At 49.4% G+C, this 13,640-nt stretch overlaps 1 protein-coding gene across 3 annotated transcripts; it reads right to left on the bottom strand.

Annotated features, from left to right (window-relative positions):
• Positions 1-153: 153 nt before the first annotated feature.
• On the bottom strand, positions 154-10,892 carry LOC310662814 (apoptosis-associated speck-like protein containing a CARD). 3 transcript variants are annotated; one of them, XR_014504321.1, is made up of 3 exons: positions 10,572-10,892; positions 1,442-2,014; positions 154-1,342 (listed from the first exon to the last, which is right to left on the bottom strand). XR_014504321.1 is itself a non-coding variant. In XM_083409966.1 (2 exons), the coding sequence occupies exons 1-2, from the start codon at positions 10,846-10,848 to the stop codon at positions 1,734-1,736; spliced, it is 558 nt and encodes a 185-aa protein (XP_083266092.1). In that variant the 5' UTR covers positions 10,849-10,892; the 3' UTR covers positions 154-1,733. The 3 variants fall into 3 exon arrangements, 1 of the variants encoding a protein (XP_083266092.1); XR_014504322.1 differs by lacking the exons at positions 154-1,342; positions 10,572-10,892 and adding exons at positions 4,384-4,450; positions 4,709-5,067 and having other exon boundaries at positions 1,877-2,014; XM_083409966.1 differs by having other exon boundaries at positions 154-2,014.
• Positions 10,893-13,640: the final 2,748 nt, after the last annotated feature.

The raw sequence follows: 13,640 nt of genomic DNA, 5'->3' as shown, positions 1-13,640 counted from the left end.
AATTGTCCGTCCAGTGTCAGCAGCACCTGGCAGGTAGGTGAGCAGGCAGACTGACTGTCATCCCCACCATGATATGTATTTTTATTTAAACTCTAGTAATTGTTTCCAAATTTGCACCCATCCATATAAATCACTATATGCAAACTGATGTCCTCAGCACTGCATACCTGGCCCCTCTACCCCTGTTGGCTGGGCTGACAGGAACTGTGGAGCACAACATCTGGAGAGCAACATGCCAGCTTATTCCTGCCCTAAAGGATTCAGATTGCTACTCTTGTTTCATCTCACACCCAAATGACTCAAGATACTCACACTGGGCTGTGCCTATAACAGCCACCTTCTTCCCTGCTTGAACTGTGAAGTGCATAAATTTGGGGATTCAAAAGTGGACTTTTTAAAACCCCAAAAGGCCTGACAAGGACCTCTTGGGCTTCCACTCTTACCAGCACAAAAGAGTGAGTGGTTCTGAAAGGAATTTGGGCAGACTGAATATGTCTATCCATCTACTCCGTGATTCAGTCTGCCTACATGTCAATCATCCATTGTCACAATGAAGTCAGGTGATCCCATTCAGTATAGCAATGGGCCCAGAATCTCCAATTATCAGCTGATCATCAGGGTTCCCTAGCGCAGTGCTGAGCAAGCCCCAACATTCATTGCAGCTTGCAAAGTGTTATACAGTGATACCTTAGTTCTCAAACACCTTGGTACTCAAACAATTTGGAACCCAAACACAGCAAACCCAGAAGTTGTGTTCTAGTTTGAGAACTTTTTTCAGAAGCTGAAAGTGCTCCGTTTTGAGTGCCACACTTCCGATTTGAGTGCCACGCTTCCGTTTTGAGTGTTACGCTGAGGTCTGTCTGTTTTTCCTATTTATTTTGCGTTTTTGTTTTTGCGGCTCTTTTTGTTTTGTTTTTGTGACTGTGTGGAACCCAGTCCAGCTACTGAGTGATTGATTGTGCGACTGCAGTACACTGTTTATTGCTTTCATTTTACGGATCAATGGTCACGTTAGATAGTAAAATTCATGTTAAATTGCTGTTTTAGGTTTTTTTTAAAATTCTGGAACACATTTATCCATTTTGCATTACTTTCTATGGAAAAGCGCACCTTGGTTTTGGAACGCTTTGGTTTTGGAACGGACTTCTGGAACAGATTAAGTTTGAGAACCAAGGTACCACTGCACAGATGCTGCCTCCAGTCAAGTGACAGGCAGCCCCTGCATGGCCCAGCTGCATCTTCACCTGCCCCAAGCCTGACAGCAGGTGCATGGAAGGTGGGTGTGGCTTGGCCAAAAGAGCAGGGCGAGCCAAATGGGGAGGCTTGGCAGCATAGCTGTCAACTTTTCCCTTTCCTTGTGAGGAATCCTATTCGGAATAAGGGAATTTCCCTTAAAAAAGGGAAAACATTGACAGCTATGCCTGGCAGGCCTAATCAGCACCACTGGGTTGTGTTAGGATACATGTTGAAAACTGTCCCCTGCCCCACCCCAAAGGCCTGAACAACAGAACCAGGTGCCCCTCTTGCCTTCCCAGGTTGCACAGCAGCCCTGACTATGAGAGCCCTGCTATGGTTGCAGGCTATTCTTGCCTTTGCACAGTGTCCTGACTGGAGCATAGTGAGTGCTTGGGAAAATACATGGTATGGCTTTGTCTGTAGGAGTCCCCTGGCAATAAGGAGGTGGATTTCTGGTGCCTTGAAAGGGGTCTTGCCTTCTGCCTTCCCTTGGGGCCTCATCGCCCTTCCAGGTCTTTCACGAGATGTGGGTTTTTGGCCTTCAGTGCCTCATACAGCTTATCCTTGCACCAGAGGTCCCAGCTTGGCACAAGCCTGTAGAGCTCTCGCATCTTGTCTGGGTTAGTTTCCTTGGCAGTGATTCTTTGGTATTGCTCCTCACTGAGGACGGAGCCATACAATTTATCCAGCACCGGTTCCACTGGGGTGGTTCGTTGGATTAGCGCCTCCCTGTGCCGCTCGATGAAGTGCACGTTGGAAGAGTTTGGAAACTGTGGCCCTACCGGGAAAGAGAGAAAGAATGGAAATCTTGCTACAGGTTCACACTGCGGGCTTAAGACTGGTTGCCCAACTCATTCCCTCCTCCCCCATGCCCTGGGAGTTGTAGTTCTATGAGGGGAAGGATTGCTAACAGAACATTCCTAGTAGCTTATCTGCCTACAGTTCCCAGAATTCTTTGGGTAAAGTCGTAACTGTTTTGAGAACTCCCTAAAAGCCAGTTTAGGCCTTAAGCAGCATATCATCCAATAAATAATGACAGCAACTTGACCAGCCTTGACTACACTATGACTTGAGAGGCATTGGTGCAAGGCACAGGGGTCTGCACTGAACTGCAAATATCAGAGAGACAAAAGAAAAAAATGCATTTGTAAAGGTGCAAAACAAGCAAATGTGATCACAGAAGGAAAAGCATGGGGTATCCTAGATTCATGTCAGAAGCTCTCTAAAAGGCTCCATATTGCAGCCAAGGCATGCATAATCCCAACTGTGGGAACCAGAGAAGCCAGGAAGAGGCAGGATAGAAAGAGAGAAATTTGTATATAGCAAAGGTTCTTCCATCCATCCTATTTTTGACCTTAAATTTGTGGAATTGGGTGGCTGGGAGAGGCTTTCAGAGCCAAGATGCAAGAACTTCAGGTTCACAACATCTTGTGGCCTAAAAAGGGACCCCTGACCATTAGGTCCAGTCGCGGACGACTCTGGGGTTGTGGCACTCATCTCGCTTTACTGGCCAAGGGAGCCAGAGTACAGCTTCCGGGTCATGTGGCCAGCATGACTAAGCCGCTTCTGGTGAACCAGAGCAGCGCATGGAAACGCCGTTTACCTTCCTCGCTGGAACGGTACTTATTTATCTACTTGCACTTTGACGTGCTTTCGAACTGCTAGGTTGGCAGGAGCTGGGACCAAGCAATGGGAGCTCACCCTGTCGTGGGGATTCAAACCACCGACCTTCTGATTGGCAAGCCCTAGGCTCTGTGGTTTAACCCACAGCGCTACCCGCGTCCCTTCTTGTGGCCTATTAGATCTTAAAGCATTAGAGTTAAATCAAGCTGTTGATGTAAACCTAATTTACAGTTCAAGTAAACAGAAAACAAAAAAATATTTTGTGGGGTTTTTTTATTGTCTTTCATTGTTGGCCACTGTTATCAATGGCCAGCTATTTCTCAGAGCAGATTTAAAGTTGTTTGAGCCTCGTTTAATGGGCTCCATTAAACTAGGACTGGTGAACACCAAAACTGATGGAAGATGTGTTGGTTGCTGTTGTTGGTAATGGAGGGTAGGGAGGAAGTGTAGAGCTATAAGTCCATAATGATCCAAGCAAGTACACAGGGACAAAGTTCAACCTGTATTTTTCAGAGCTGCAAATCAGCAGTCTGGTTATTTATTTTATTGCTGCTGCCACCTGGTGACCCTGTCCGCTTCAAGAGTACACCTTTCTCAGAGAGGACATAAACAACCCTCCTTTTCCCCATTCATGATTGCATCAAAGGCCCAACCACGGCATAACTAGATGTGAAACTTAAACATGCCACTTCCTATGGGGTCTTTTGCACTTTTAATTCCAAATACAGAGCACAGAGGCGAGGAGAATCTTTTGGGCAGGGGTGCAAAGGGGCATAAAAACCTGGGTGAAAATTCGGGTTCCCTTAAAGAAAAAGATCCTAAATAGCTTTCTGTTTAAAAATATTTTAAAGAAGTGAAGCTGAACACATTTTCTCCATCCTTTCTCTAACTATGCATGTTTTTCATGTTGTCAGAATTATTCCATGGAATTGTTCCCTTATTTCTTTGTGACTCTGAGGTGCTTGTTTGCCCTGTGCAAACAAATATAAACTGGCAAAGTTCAATCCATATTTTTCAGAGCTGCCTATCAGCAGTTTTTTCCTTTTTATTGCTGCTGTAACCTCTCTGGCATGAGCTGAGAAGCAGCCTTGCATTTCTAAAGCAAATGGGGAAATGAAATACAGTAATGGCTTTAAGCTTGAAATGTCTCGCGGTGCGATATTGCTCACTTAAACCTGAGCAAGTCCGGGAGTTCGTTGCAGTACAACGTTTAGCCCTCGTGGGGCAGAATGTAAGTAAAGAATGAGTTAAAAGAAGAACAAGGCAGTTTCTAAAGTCCATAGATGGAAAGGGCGTTATGAAATACACGAAAGCGATAGCAACTGAGCAGAGGCATTTCCAGGAAAGCAGGAAAAAAAAGCCCCGAATGCATAGTTTTTTTAAAGTCAAGCTTGTGCATGACAGTCTTTGCTTACAAAAGACGTTATTTATTTATTATTTCCTATCTTATGTTCTCTGCAATGTAATTCTCAACAACTTCAAGGCAAATAAAACTGTTCTGCAGATGAGCGATCAGAGAGTTACTATTTCATTTTGAAATACTCCCTCATCGCAGTTTATTCTCCTTGTTTGACTTCATGTAGTTACAAAGCTAGATGGAGAGAACGAGGCGAGAGGAGACTTTTAAGTGGAAGTGCCCACTCCCCAATTTTTCTAAGTGAGTGCCGATGAACTTCAACCAGCTTTACTCTACCGCCTCTTCCCACCTCCGGAGGATCTCCTCTGGCTGTAGCAGCAGCAGCTGCAAAGCCGCCGAACGCGGGACCAGGCGAAAGTTTCGCTCCCCTCCAGACCCACCTTGGCGATCCTTAGGATCGGGCGCCGCTCTCCCTCCCCAGCCGCTCCTTACTGTTCGCGGTGGCGGCCAGGAGCTCCTCGGCGCGGTCCTTGCAGTTGATGGCTTCCAGCACCTCGGCGGTCAGCTGCACGGCGTACTCCTCGGTGTAGAAGCTGACCAGCAGGTCTTTGAGGTCCAGCGCATCCGCCTTCTGCAGCCGCCCTCGGGGGATGTTGGCGTAGCCCGGGCGCACGGGGAACTCGTTCAGCTTGGCCTTGAACCTCCTCAACTCGCCCTCCTCCAAGTTCTCCAGGCAATCCAGCAGGCAGTCCCGCGCGCTCTTCGCCATGGCGCGCCTTCAGAGCCAGCAAGAAATCAACCTCGCTTCGCGGAAGCTGCAAGATTGAAAGCAGGCGTCGTGCCTGATACAAAGCCCGGGCTGGGTTGGCGGGGGGGGGGGGAGAGGCTGGACTCCGATTGGTGCAGCGGGAGGAGAGAGGCGTGGCCTGAGTGAAAGCTACAATGGGGGCGCAAACGCGCCCGTGCGCCCTCCCGCGCTTTTCTGTCTCCGCTGGGCGGAGACGGACTTTCCTATTGCTTTCCCATTACAGTGGTACCTCGGGTTACATACGCTTCAGGTTACAGACGCTTCCGCTAACCCAGAAATAATACCTCGGGTTGAGAATTTTGCTTTAGGATGAGAACAGAAATCGCGCGGCGGCAGCGGGAGGCCCCATAAGTTAAAGTGGTGCTTCAGGTTAAGAACAGTTTCAGGTTAAGAACGGAGCTCCGGAACGAGTTAAGGACTTAACCCGAGGTACCATTGTATAAGGATTTGCACGAGAGCGCGCTTGCAAAAGGCTTCCAGGCGCCAAGTTGTTGCAGGCATAACCTCCAACATTTCTCTGATGAAAATAGGGGAATAACAACAACAACATTATTTATACCCAGTCCATCTGACTGGGCTGCCCCAGCCACTCTGAGCGGCTTCCAACCTATATAAAATAACATAATAAAACATTAAACTTTAAAAAAAACCTTCCCTATGCAAGGCTGCCTTTAGATGCCCTAGTTACTTCTATCTCCTTGGCTTGGGGGTCGCAAAACTCCATACCCCCCAATATTTCTCTGATGAAAATAGGAACATCCTAAGGAAAAGCGGGACATTCCAGGATCGATTCAGTAACCTGTAAATCCAGGACTGTCCTTTGAAAATAGGGACACTTGGCGGGTCTGCAGCACACGGCTCTTGCAGGAGCGAGAGATAGGGCTGGGGGGACTTGGGGGGACGGCAGTGGAGAAGCTGCATGCTCTGATACTGGGGCGGAGAGCAGGTGGGGGCGAGGCTGGTGCGTGTCCTGGGGGGGTGACGCGCACCCTGGTGGCGTGGCATGCCGCCCATAGGGGTGCGGCGCACGCAGTGGCGTAGCTTGGGTTGTCAGCACCCGGGGCAAGGCAAGTAATTTGCGCCCCCCCTGCACTGTCCCTCCCCCAGATAGTCCCTCGCTCTCTCTCCGCACCCCACCGCACGCCTGGCACCCTCCCCTCCACAGTGGGCGGAGACCCGGCGGCTCGGATTGGATTAGCATAGCCAGCACTGCAGTGAGAGAGAGTGAGTGAGCCAGGTAGGGGCAGAGAGCTGCAAGTGCGAGCGCGCCCCCCCAGATGTTGCGCCCGGTGCGGCCGGCCCCCCCTGCACCCCCACGCTACGCCACTGGGCGCACGTCCTGGGGTTGTGGCACACCACCTGCGAGTATATGGCGAGTGTCCCGGGGGCATGGGGCGACACCTGCAGGGGCGTGGAGGGTGCACGGCATGTGTCGGGGGTGGTTGCAATGGTACCCCCCCTCTCCGATGGTGCGTGGGGAAGTACGCTCTCCCGCCCCCATTCCTCCGCCAGTGGGGGACGGAGAAGGTTTGTAAGAAATAAAGAGGAAAGCCAGCCACTGGTCTGTTCTCGTAAACCTCGCAGGAAGTCAGACGCACTGGTTTGTTCTTGTAAACCTCGAAAGAAGTCGTCCCTTTTCTATAAACCCAAGGCTCAAGACTTTCATATATTCTGCTCGAGTTTTCTGATAGACGGATGGGGCAAACCTCTGGCCCACCGCTTAATTTTTTTCCTCCTATGTCAGAGGCTTTCGACACACAACAGGCAGCCATTCAACAGGTGCAAGCTTTACGCGCACACACAGATGCAACCAAATTTCTTCCGCGGGTGAGCCAGCAAGGGAGTGACTCCCGGTGAACCTGGTAAGTGATCCTGGGATGAAAAGCATCAGCCCTTTACCAGCCCTCGCCTCACCCCCAGCTAGTAGCAAGTTGGGTGGCACCTGGCCAGGTAAGCCCCCCCACCCTGTGGGAGGGGGTGAGTGGGGAATTTTGAGATTCTGTCTTGTTCCTTTGTTTATGGGAGTCTGCAAGGGACGGAATAGCAGGAGAGGAGTCACAGACTGTAAATCTGGAAGAGGACCCCGACCCCCCCCCATCCAAACAATGACTATCATCAGTGCAGGTAAGGGGGAGGGGAGGAAATCACGTTTTCATTTTTAAAAATTCATTAATACTGTTTTATTGATTTTACAGTACAGTACATTGTTTATTGCTTTCATTTTACGGATCAATGGCCTCATCACGTTAAATTGCTGTTTTAGGGGTTGTTTTTCATCGTCTGGAACGGATTAATCTATTTTCCATTACTTTCTATGGGAAAGTATGCTTTGGTTTAAGAACGGACCTCCAGAACGGATTATGTTTGTAAACCAAGGTACCACTGTACTGCTGTTTTGGCTAAACTTACACATCAGCAGAAGGTTTTGTGAGGCTAAACCTTCTTGCTGCCATCTTGCTGCCATCTGGTGGTCTACCTGATGTATGTTAAAGGACAATAAACGATCAGTTAATTAATTTGCCACTATATGCTTTAACCGCTTGGATTTTCAGCAAAAGTCGCTAAAAGTGTGTGGATTCTGTCAAAACCATAACTTCCTCAGCAAAAATCATATTAGCAAACATGGGCAAGTCACACAGTCCCTCCCACCTGCCTTGTCATTCTATGACTCTATGATCTCCACTAGAGCGGCTTAGCACAGGCTCACCACAGACCACAATTAGGGCAGATCACTTAGCATCAGTGTTTCCTGATTGGGAGGAGAGCATATATTTTTGCTGAGGTGACAACACACATTTCCCCATCTTTCTCTGCAACGATGAGCAGGGTGAAGAAATGGGACAATTTAAAATAAATGGGACAATTTAAAAATAAATGAAGTGTGTGTTTGTGTGTCTCTAAATTTGAATCAGATTTTAAATGAAATTATTTTTAAATTAACAAGTAACAACAGAAGTGGAGTAAAAATAGCATTGCCGAGAAACAAGGGGGGGTGATATCACCATGCTTAGGGGAACGAGTGTTTGAATTTCCCCAGGCGCTGGCAGGGACTGGCAAATGAAGTTGATGGAATAGGCAGAGATGGATAAGCTGACAGGGCGGTTAGGAGACAAAGAGTACCAAAACTTTAACAACAATTGGAGTAAATACAAAAAATATTTGACAGATCACTGCAGAAATTTAAAATTTTTGACTGGACTAGACCAATTCTGTAAAGGCTAGTGGAAACAGTGGAAACTATGGTAAACAGATGATATAATTGGGAATGCGTATAAAGTAGAAAACTAAGTATCCAAGTCTGGGGTGGAGGGAAGCTAAATGCTGATAGAGTAACAACAGAATAAGTACACAAACAACACAATTTTCTCTCCCCCCTCCTTTTTATTTAAGTACTGTACACATGTTGAATGTTTTGAGATTTCATTTGCTTGTTGTGGGTGTTGACATGTATGAGAAAGAGAATTTATGAAAAACCAATAAAGATGAATTTTAAAAGAAGAAGAAAAAAAGATACCCTAGAATCCTAGAATTGTAGTTGGAAGGGACCCCGGGGCCTTATGTTGTTACTGCAATAACAATAAAACAGCGACAACAACAATTGTGCAGCAGGTCTGTTTAGCAGTAACTGCTTGGTGATAGGCTAAAAAAATTACATAGGAAACTTGTGGTTTCCTGGTTCAGTTGCAAAGCGAGATGGAGAGAGAAGCGTAAATGGCAGTTATGCAGCAGGACGAGGCTTTCAGTGGAAGAGCCCACTCCCCAATTTTGCTAAGACCCCCCCTCCCCCAAAATGTAGCAAAAGCGCTGATGAAACTCAACCAGCTTTATTCTACCGCCTCTTTCAACCAGCGGCTTATGTCATCTGGCTGCAAACCCGCCGAACTCGGGGCAAGGCAAAAGTTCCCCACCTTCGCGATCCTTAGCATCCGCCGCCGTCAGGGCGAGATGAGATAAGCCGCTGGTTGAGGGTTGCGAGGAAGGCAACGGCCAGGGCGCAGGCAAGGGGGGAGCGCAATATATCCTCTCCTGCATCCCTGAACATTCCCACGGGGGGTGGGGCAGAACTTCAGAATTGTATTGGTTTGTATTGATTGGGGGGCACCAGATTGTGGTGCCAAAGGGCTTGTGGTGCCAGGGCCAAAGCTAGAGGGTGGCCAGGAAGGCCACAGCCAGGGGCGCACAATCGGTCTCCCGGCGGAGCAGCTCCAGGCGCAGCGCTGTTTTCTGCTCTGCAGCCAGCAGCTCCCGGTGCTCGGGCTGGTTCTGCGCCAGGGACACAACCGCCTTGTCCCGCCGCTGCGCCTGCATGGACATATAGCCCAGGAACTCCAGGCACTCTGCTTGCAGCTCTTGCGTCTCCTGTTCTAGGAGCTTGTGCTGCGCGCGACCCTCGGGGGGCTGCGCCTCCTCTCTGGGCTGCGAGTGATCCTCGGGGGGCTGCGCCTCCTCTTTGGGCTGCGAGTGATCCTCGGGGGGCTGCGCCTCCTCTCTGGGCTGCGAGTGATCCTCGGGGGGCTGCGCCTCCTCTTTGGGTTGCGCGCGACCCACGGGGGGCTGCGCCTCCTCTTTGGGTTGCGCGCGACCCTCGGGGGGCTGCGCCTCCTCTTTGGGTTGCGCGCGACCCACAGGGGGCTGCGCCTCCTCTTTGGGTTGCGCGCGACCCTCGGGGGGCTGCGCCTCCTCTTTGGGTTGCGCGCGACCCACAGGGGGCTGCGCCTCCTCTTTGGGTTGCGCGCGACCCACGGGGGGCTGCTCCTCCTCTCTGGGCTGCGAGTGATCCTCGGGGGGCTGCGCCTCCTCTCTGGGCTGCGAGTGATCCTCGGGGGGCTGCGCCTCCTCTCTGGGCTGCGAGTGATCCTCGGGGGGCTGCGCCTCCTCTCTGGGCTGCGAGTGATCCTCGGGGGGCTGCGCCTCTTCTCTGGGCTGCGCGTCCTCTACCGGCTGGCTGCGCCCGCGGCACCTTCTTCCCCTGGCCTTTGCAAGGCATCCTGAGCCCTGGAGGAGGAAGAACAAGAAGGGCGCTGGAGGCAGGCCAAGAGCGGAGCAGCTGTGCCGCGGAACCGACTGACCCAGGGCCCTCAGGGGAGCGGAGGAAGATCCGCCGAAGGCTGCCCCGAACCGGGTGGCATTGGCCGCTCAGAGGAAGCTGCCGGCAACGCCCTTTTAAAAGCAGATGAAACGAAAGTTGGAGCGGTCTTTTGGGCGCGCTCTTAATGGGCTTTGGGGGTGGGGTGAATGAGGGCTCTGCCGGGCTCAAGGGAGTCGAAAAGGAGCGGGCACCAGGCAGGAAGGGCCTCTACCTGCTCTACCATAAACCTTTTATTAAGAAATAATATTTTAAATATTGGATTGTCTGGGAAGGAATTCATTACAAGATGAAGTGCCTGAGGAATTGAATGGGTGGAGGGTAGAGGGGTTGGAGGAGAGGCGGAAAGAGGCGCTAATTTCTCCGTGGCTAGGGGACGCAGTTTTGGACGCATCTACCAGGGCGCAAGATCCCCTCGCTACGGCCCTGGCCGCTGCCCTCCCTCCCCAGCCGCTCCTTACTGTTCCCGGTGGCGATCAGGAGCTCCTCGGCGCGGTCCTTGCAGTTGATGGCTTTCAGCACCTTGGCGGTCAGCTGCACGGCGTACTTCTCGGTGTAGAAGCTGAGCAGCATGTTCCTCAGCTCCAGCGGCTCCGCCTTCTGCAACTTCCCTCGGGGGATGTTCGTGTTGCCCCTGCGCACGGGGAACTCGTTCAGCTTGACCTTGAACCTCCTTAACTCGCCCTCATTCAAGTTCTCCAGGCACGCCATCAGGCAGTCCCGCGCGCTCCTCGCCATGGCGCACCTTCAAGTGTCTGCAAGAAACGAAACTTGCTCCGCGGAAACTGCAAAATTGAAAGCAGGCATCCTGCCTGGGGTGGGGTGGGGGATGGGGATGTAGGACTCGGATTGGTGCAGCGGGAGGAGAGAGGCGTGGCCTGAGTGAAAGCGCCAAAAGGTGCCGGAAATGCTAACTCGTGGCCCCCGCGCTTTTCTCTGTCTGTTTACTTAGCAAGCTGGGCAGAGACGGTTTCTCCCATTATAAGAATTTGCTTACAAAAGGCGCTTAGGCAGTAGTGGAACAAGGCAGGTGTAGCTGTAGGGCGGCAGGCAGCCTCCTCGGAGGCCCCGCGATCTCTCCCCCGCCAAAAAAGCTCAATAACTCTTGTTGTTGTTGTTTAGTCGTTCAGTCGTGTCCGACTCTTCGTGACCCCATGGACCAGAGCATGCCAGGCACTCCTGTCTTCCACTGCCACCCGCAGTTTGGTCAGATTCATGTTTGTAGCTTCCAGAACACTGTCTAACCATCTCGTCCTCTGTCGTCCCCTTCTCCTTGTGCCCTCCATCTTTCCCAACATCAGGGTCTTTTCCAGGGAGTCTTCTCTTCTCATGAGGTGGCCAAAGTATTGGAGCCTCAGCTTCATGATCAGTCCTTCCAGTGAGCACTCAGGGCTGATTTCCTTAAGAATGGATGCGTTTGATATTCTTGCCGTCCAAGAGTCTCCTCCAGCACCATAATTCAAAAGCGTCAATTCTTCGGCGATCAGCCTTCTTTATGGTCTAGCTCTCACTTCCATACATCACTACTGGGAAAACCATAGCTTTTACTATACGGACCTTTGTTGGTCAATAACTCTAGCTCCCCCAAAATCTGGCTCCCCCAAAACGCATGCGCGACGAAACCCGGAAGTATACACTTCTGGGTTTGCCACGTTTGCAAGCCGAAAAGACGCAACACGAACCTAATGCAACACGAGGTATAACTGTAGATTGAACCTGCACTGCTGACCCCGTAGCATTTTTATTTTTGTTTGGCATTTCATTAAAGATTAAGAAAGCATACACCAAAGAAACAAAAATAACTATTTCCAACACTGGAGTGCCACAGATTGTATACAAACAAAACAAACATTCACATAATGTCAGTCCTGAATCGAGAGCATTACATTTTTACATTCCAATTTTTTGTACCAGCTATTAATAAACGTATCTGCAAATTGCTGCCTGATGCATATAAAATAAAGTTCCACAAGGTGGCGAAAAATGTCTGTGGTTTTCTTTACCCTGCAAAAGTGTCCTGGAAGTTCATTCCATTGTCTTTCGAGGCAGACAGAGGCCAACAAATTTTCTCTGAAATTGTAATTGTCCAAATATTCCTGAACCTAGCAGGCAGATCTAGATTTTCCAGACTTTTCCGCTTACAAACTGCTGTCTGTCTTGTAACAATGAATAAGAAAGTTAGCAATTCTTTAAATTTAATATTAGAATTTGGACTTACAAATAACGACAATAGAAATAGCTTAGATGCAAGAGCAATGTAATTTTAAGTAGTCTGTTATGAACATTAGCTCAGAATGGCTTAATACATGTGCAATTCCCACTAAAGCTGGTAGTATGTACATTTACCATTGCAGCCCCAACAACAGTTTGCACTAACTTTAGATGACAAATGAGAAAATTGAGCCAGTGTTCTATAGCAGCAGTGAAATGCCTTAGGAGACGTTTCCATAATATTTCCCAATACTGTTTTAACTCCTTTTTTGGACCGTCATTTATAGCATCTTTCTTCATCAATGACTGCTTGCAAGTCAGTTTCCCATACTTTCTTTAAACCTACTAACAGCCTGCTTGTTTGTCAAGCAAGTTTGTGATACTATCTCACTTTTCCCCTCAAACCAGCATTCAGCATAGCTTGTTCAAACCTTGTTAAATTCCTGTTGGCATGGGATTATCTCATGACAATTCCCAGTGTCGTTTAACAATAAATCCCACTTCCCAGCTAACTTTGGTAATTATAGCTCTGTGAGGTCTCCTAACAACTCTCAGCACCCATAACAAATGACACTTCCCATGATTCTTTGTGGGGACCAATGACAGTTTAAAGTGGTAAGATGCCATTGTAAAACATACAGTGCAGATGGGATCCAGGAAATTGAAAGTGTTGTTTCTTATATTCATATCAAAAGTCCACGAGGTGGCAGCAAAGTGCATCAAATTAGCTCTCACATTGAGTACTCTCAAATGATGGCGAGCTTTTCAGACCCTGCAATATACAGAGTCTTTCTGTATCACCTTTCTCAAGACATTTTGGCACCTGAGGATGAAGAAACTAGGCTTTCTTTCACCCAGATCAAAGACCCAGTTTGGCACACTCCCATGTGCATTTGCACACACACACACACACACACACACACAGGTTGGGAGCTTCACAGATTGGAGGTTTCCCCTGGGGCAAAAAACCTGGCTAGCTAGTCAGTCTCTCCCAGCTATGGCACTACCTGAGGTGAACTACAAAATGCCTCCCCTCCTGGTCAGGGAAGAGTGAAGATTGACATCAAGAACCAAGAATAAAGATCTACATCAGGATCTGCTGTATCTGTGGATCATGCTGCCTGGGGCAGACACTTCACCCTGCCTTATAGGAGCAAAGTTCTGGGTGCCCAGGTCCCCCAATAAAATATATGAGCCTTACCCCACCCACCCCACACAGTTGATGGGCTGTGTCATTCAAATGGTGTGCATGCACTGTTAGTTTCTGTTTGTCCCACTGTGCAGCTGCTTAGAGTCACAAGACTCTGTTTACATTCCAG

Source organism: Podarcis tiliguerta (assembly GCF_965153285.1).
Source record: "Podarcis tiliguerta genome assembly, chromosome: 13".
Classification (NCBI taxonomy): domain Eukaryota; kingdom Metazoa; phylum Chordata; class Lepidosauria; order Squamata; family Lacertidae; genus Podarcis; species Podarcis tiliguerta.
This window is presented reverse-complemented; position numbering and strand designations above follow the sequence as displayed.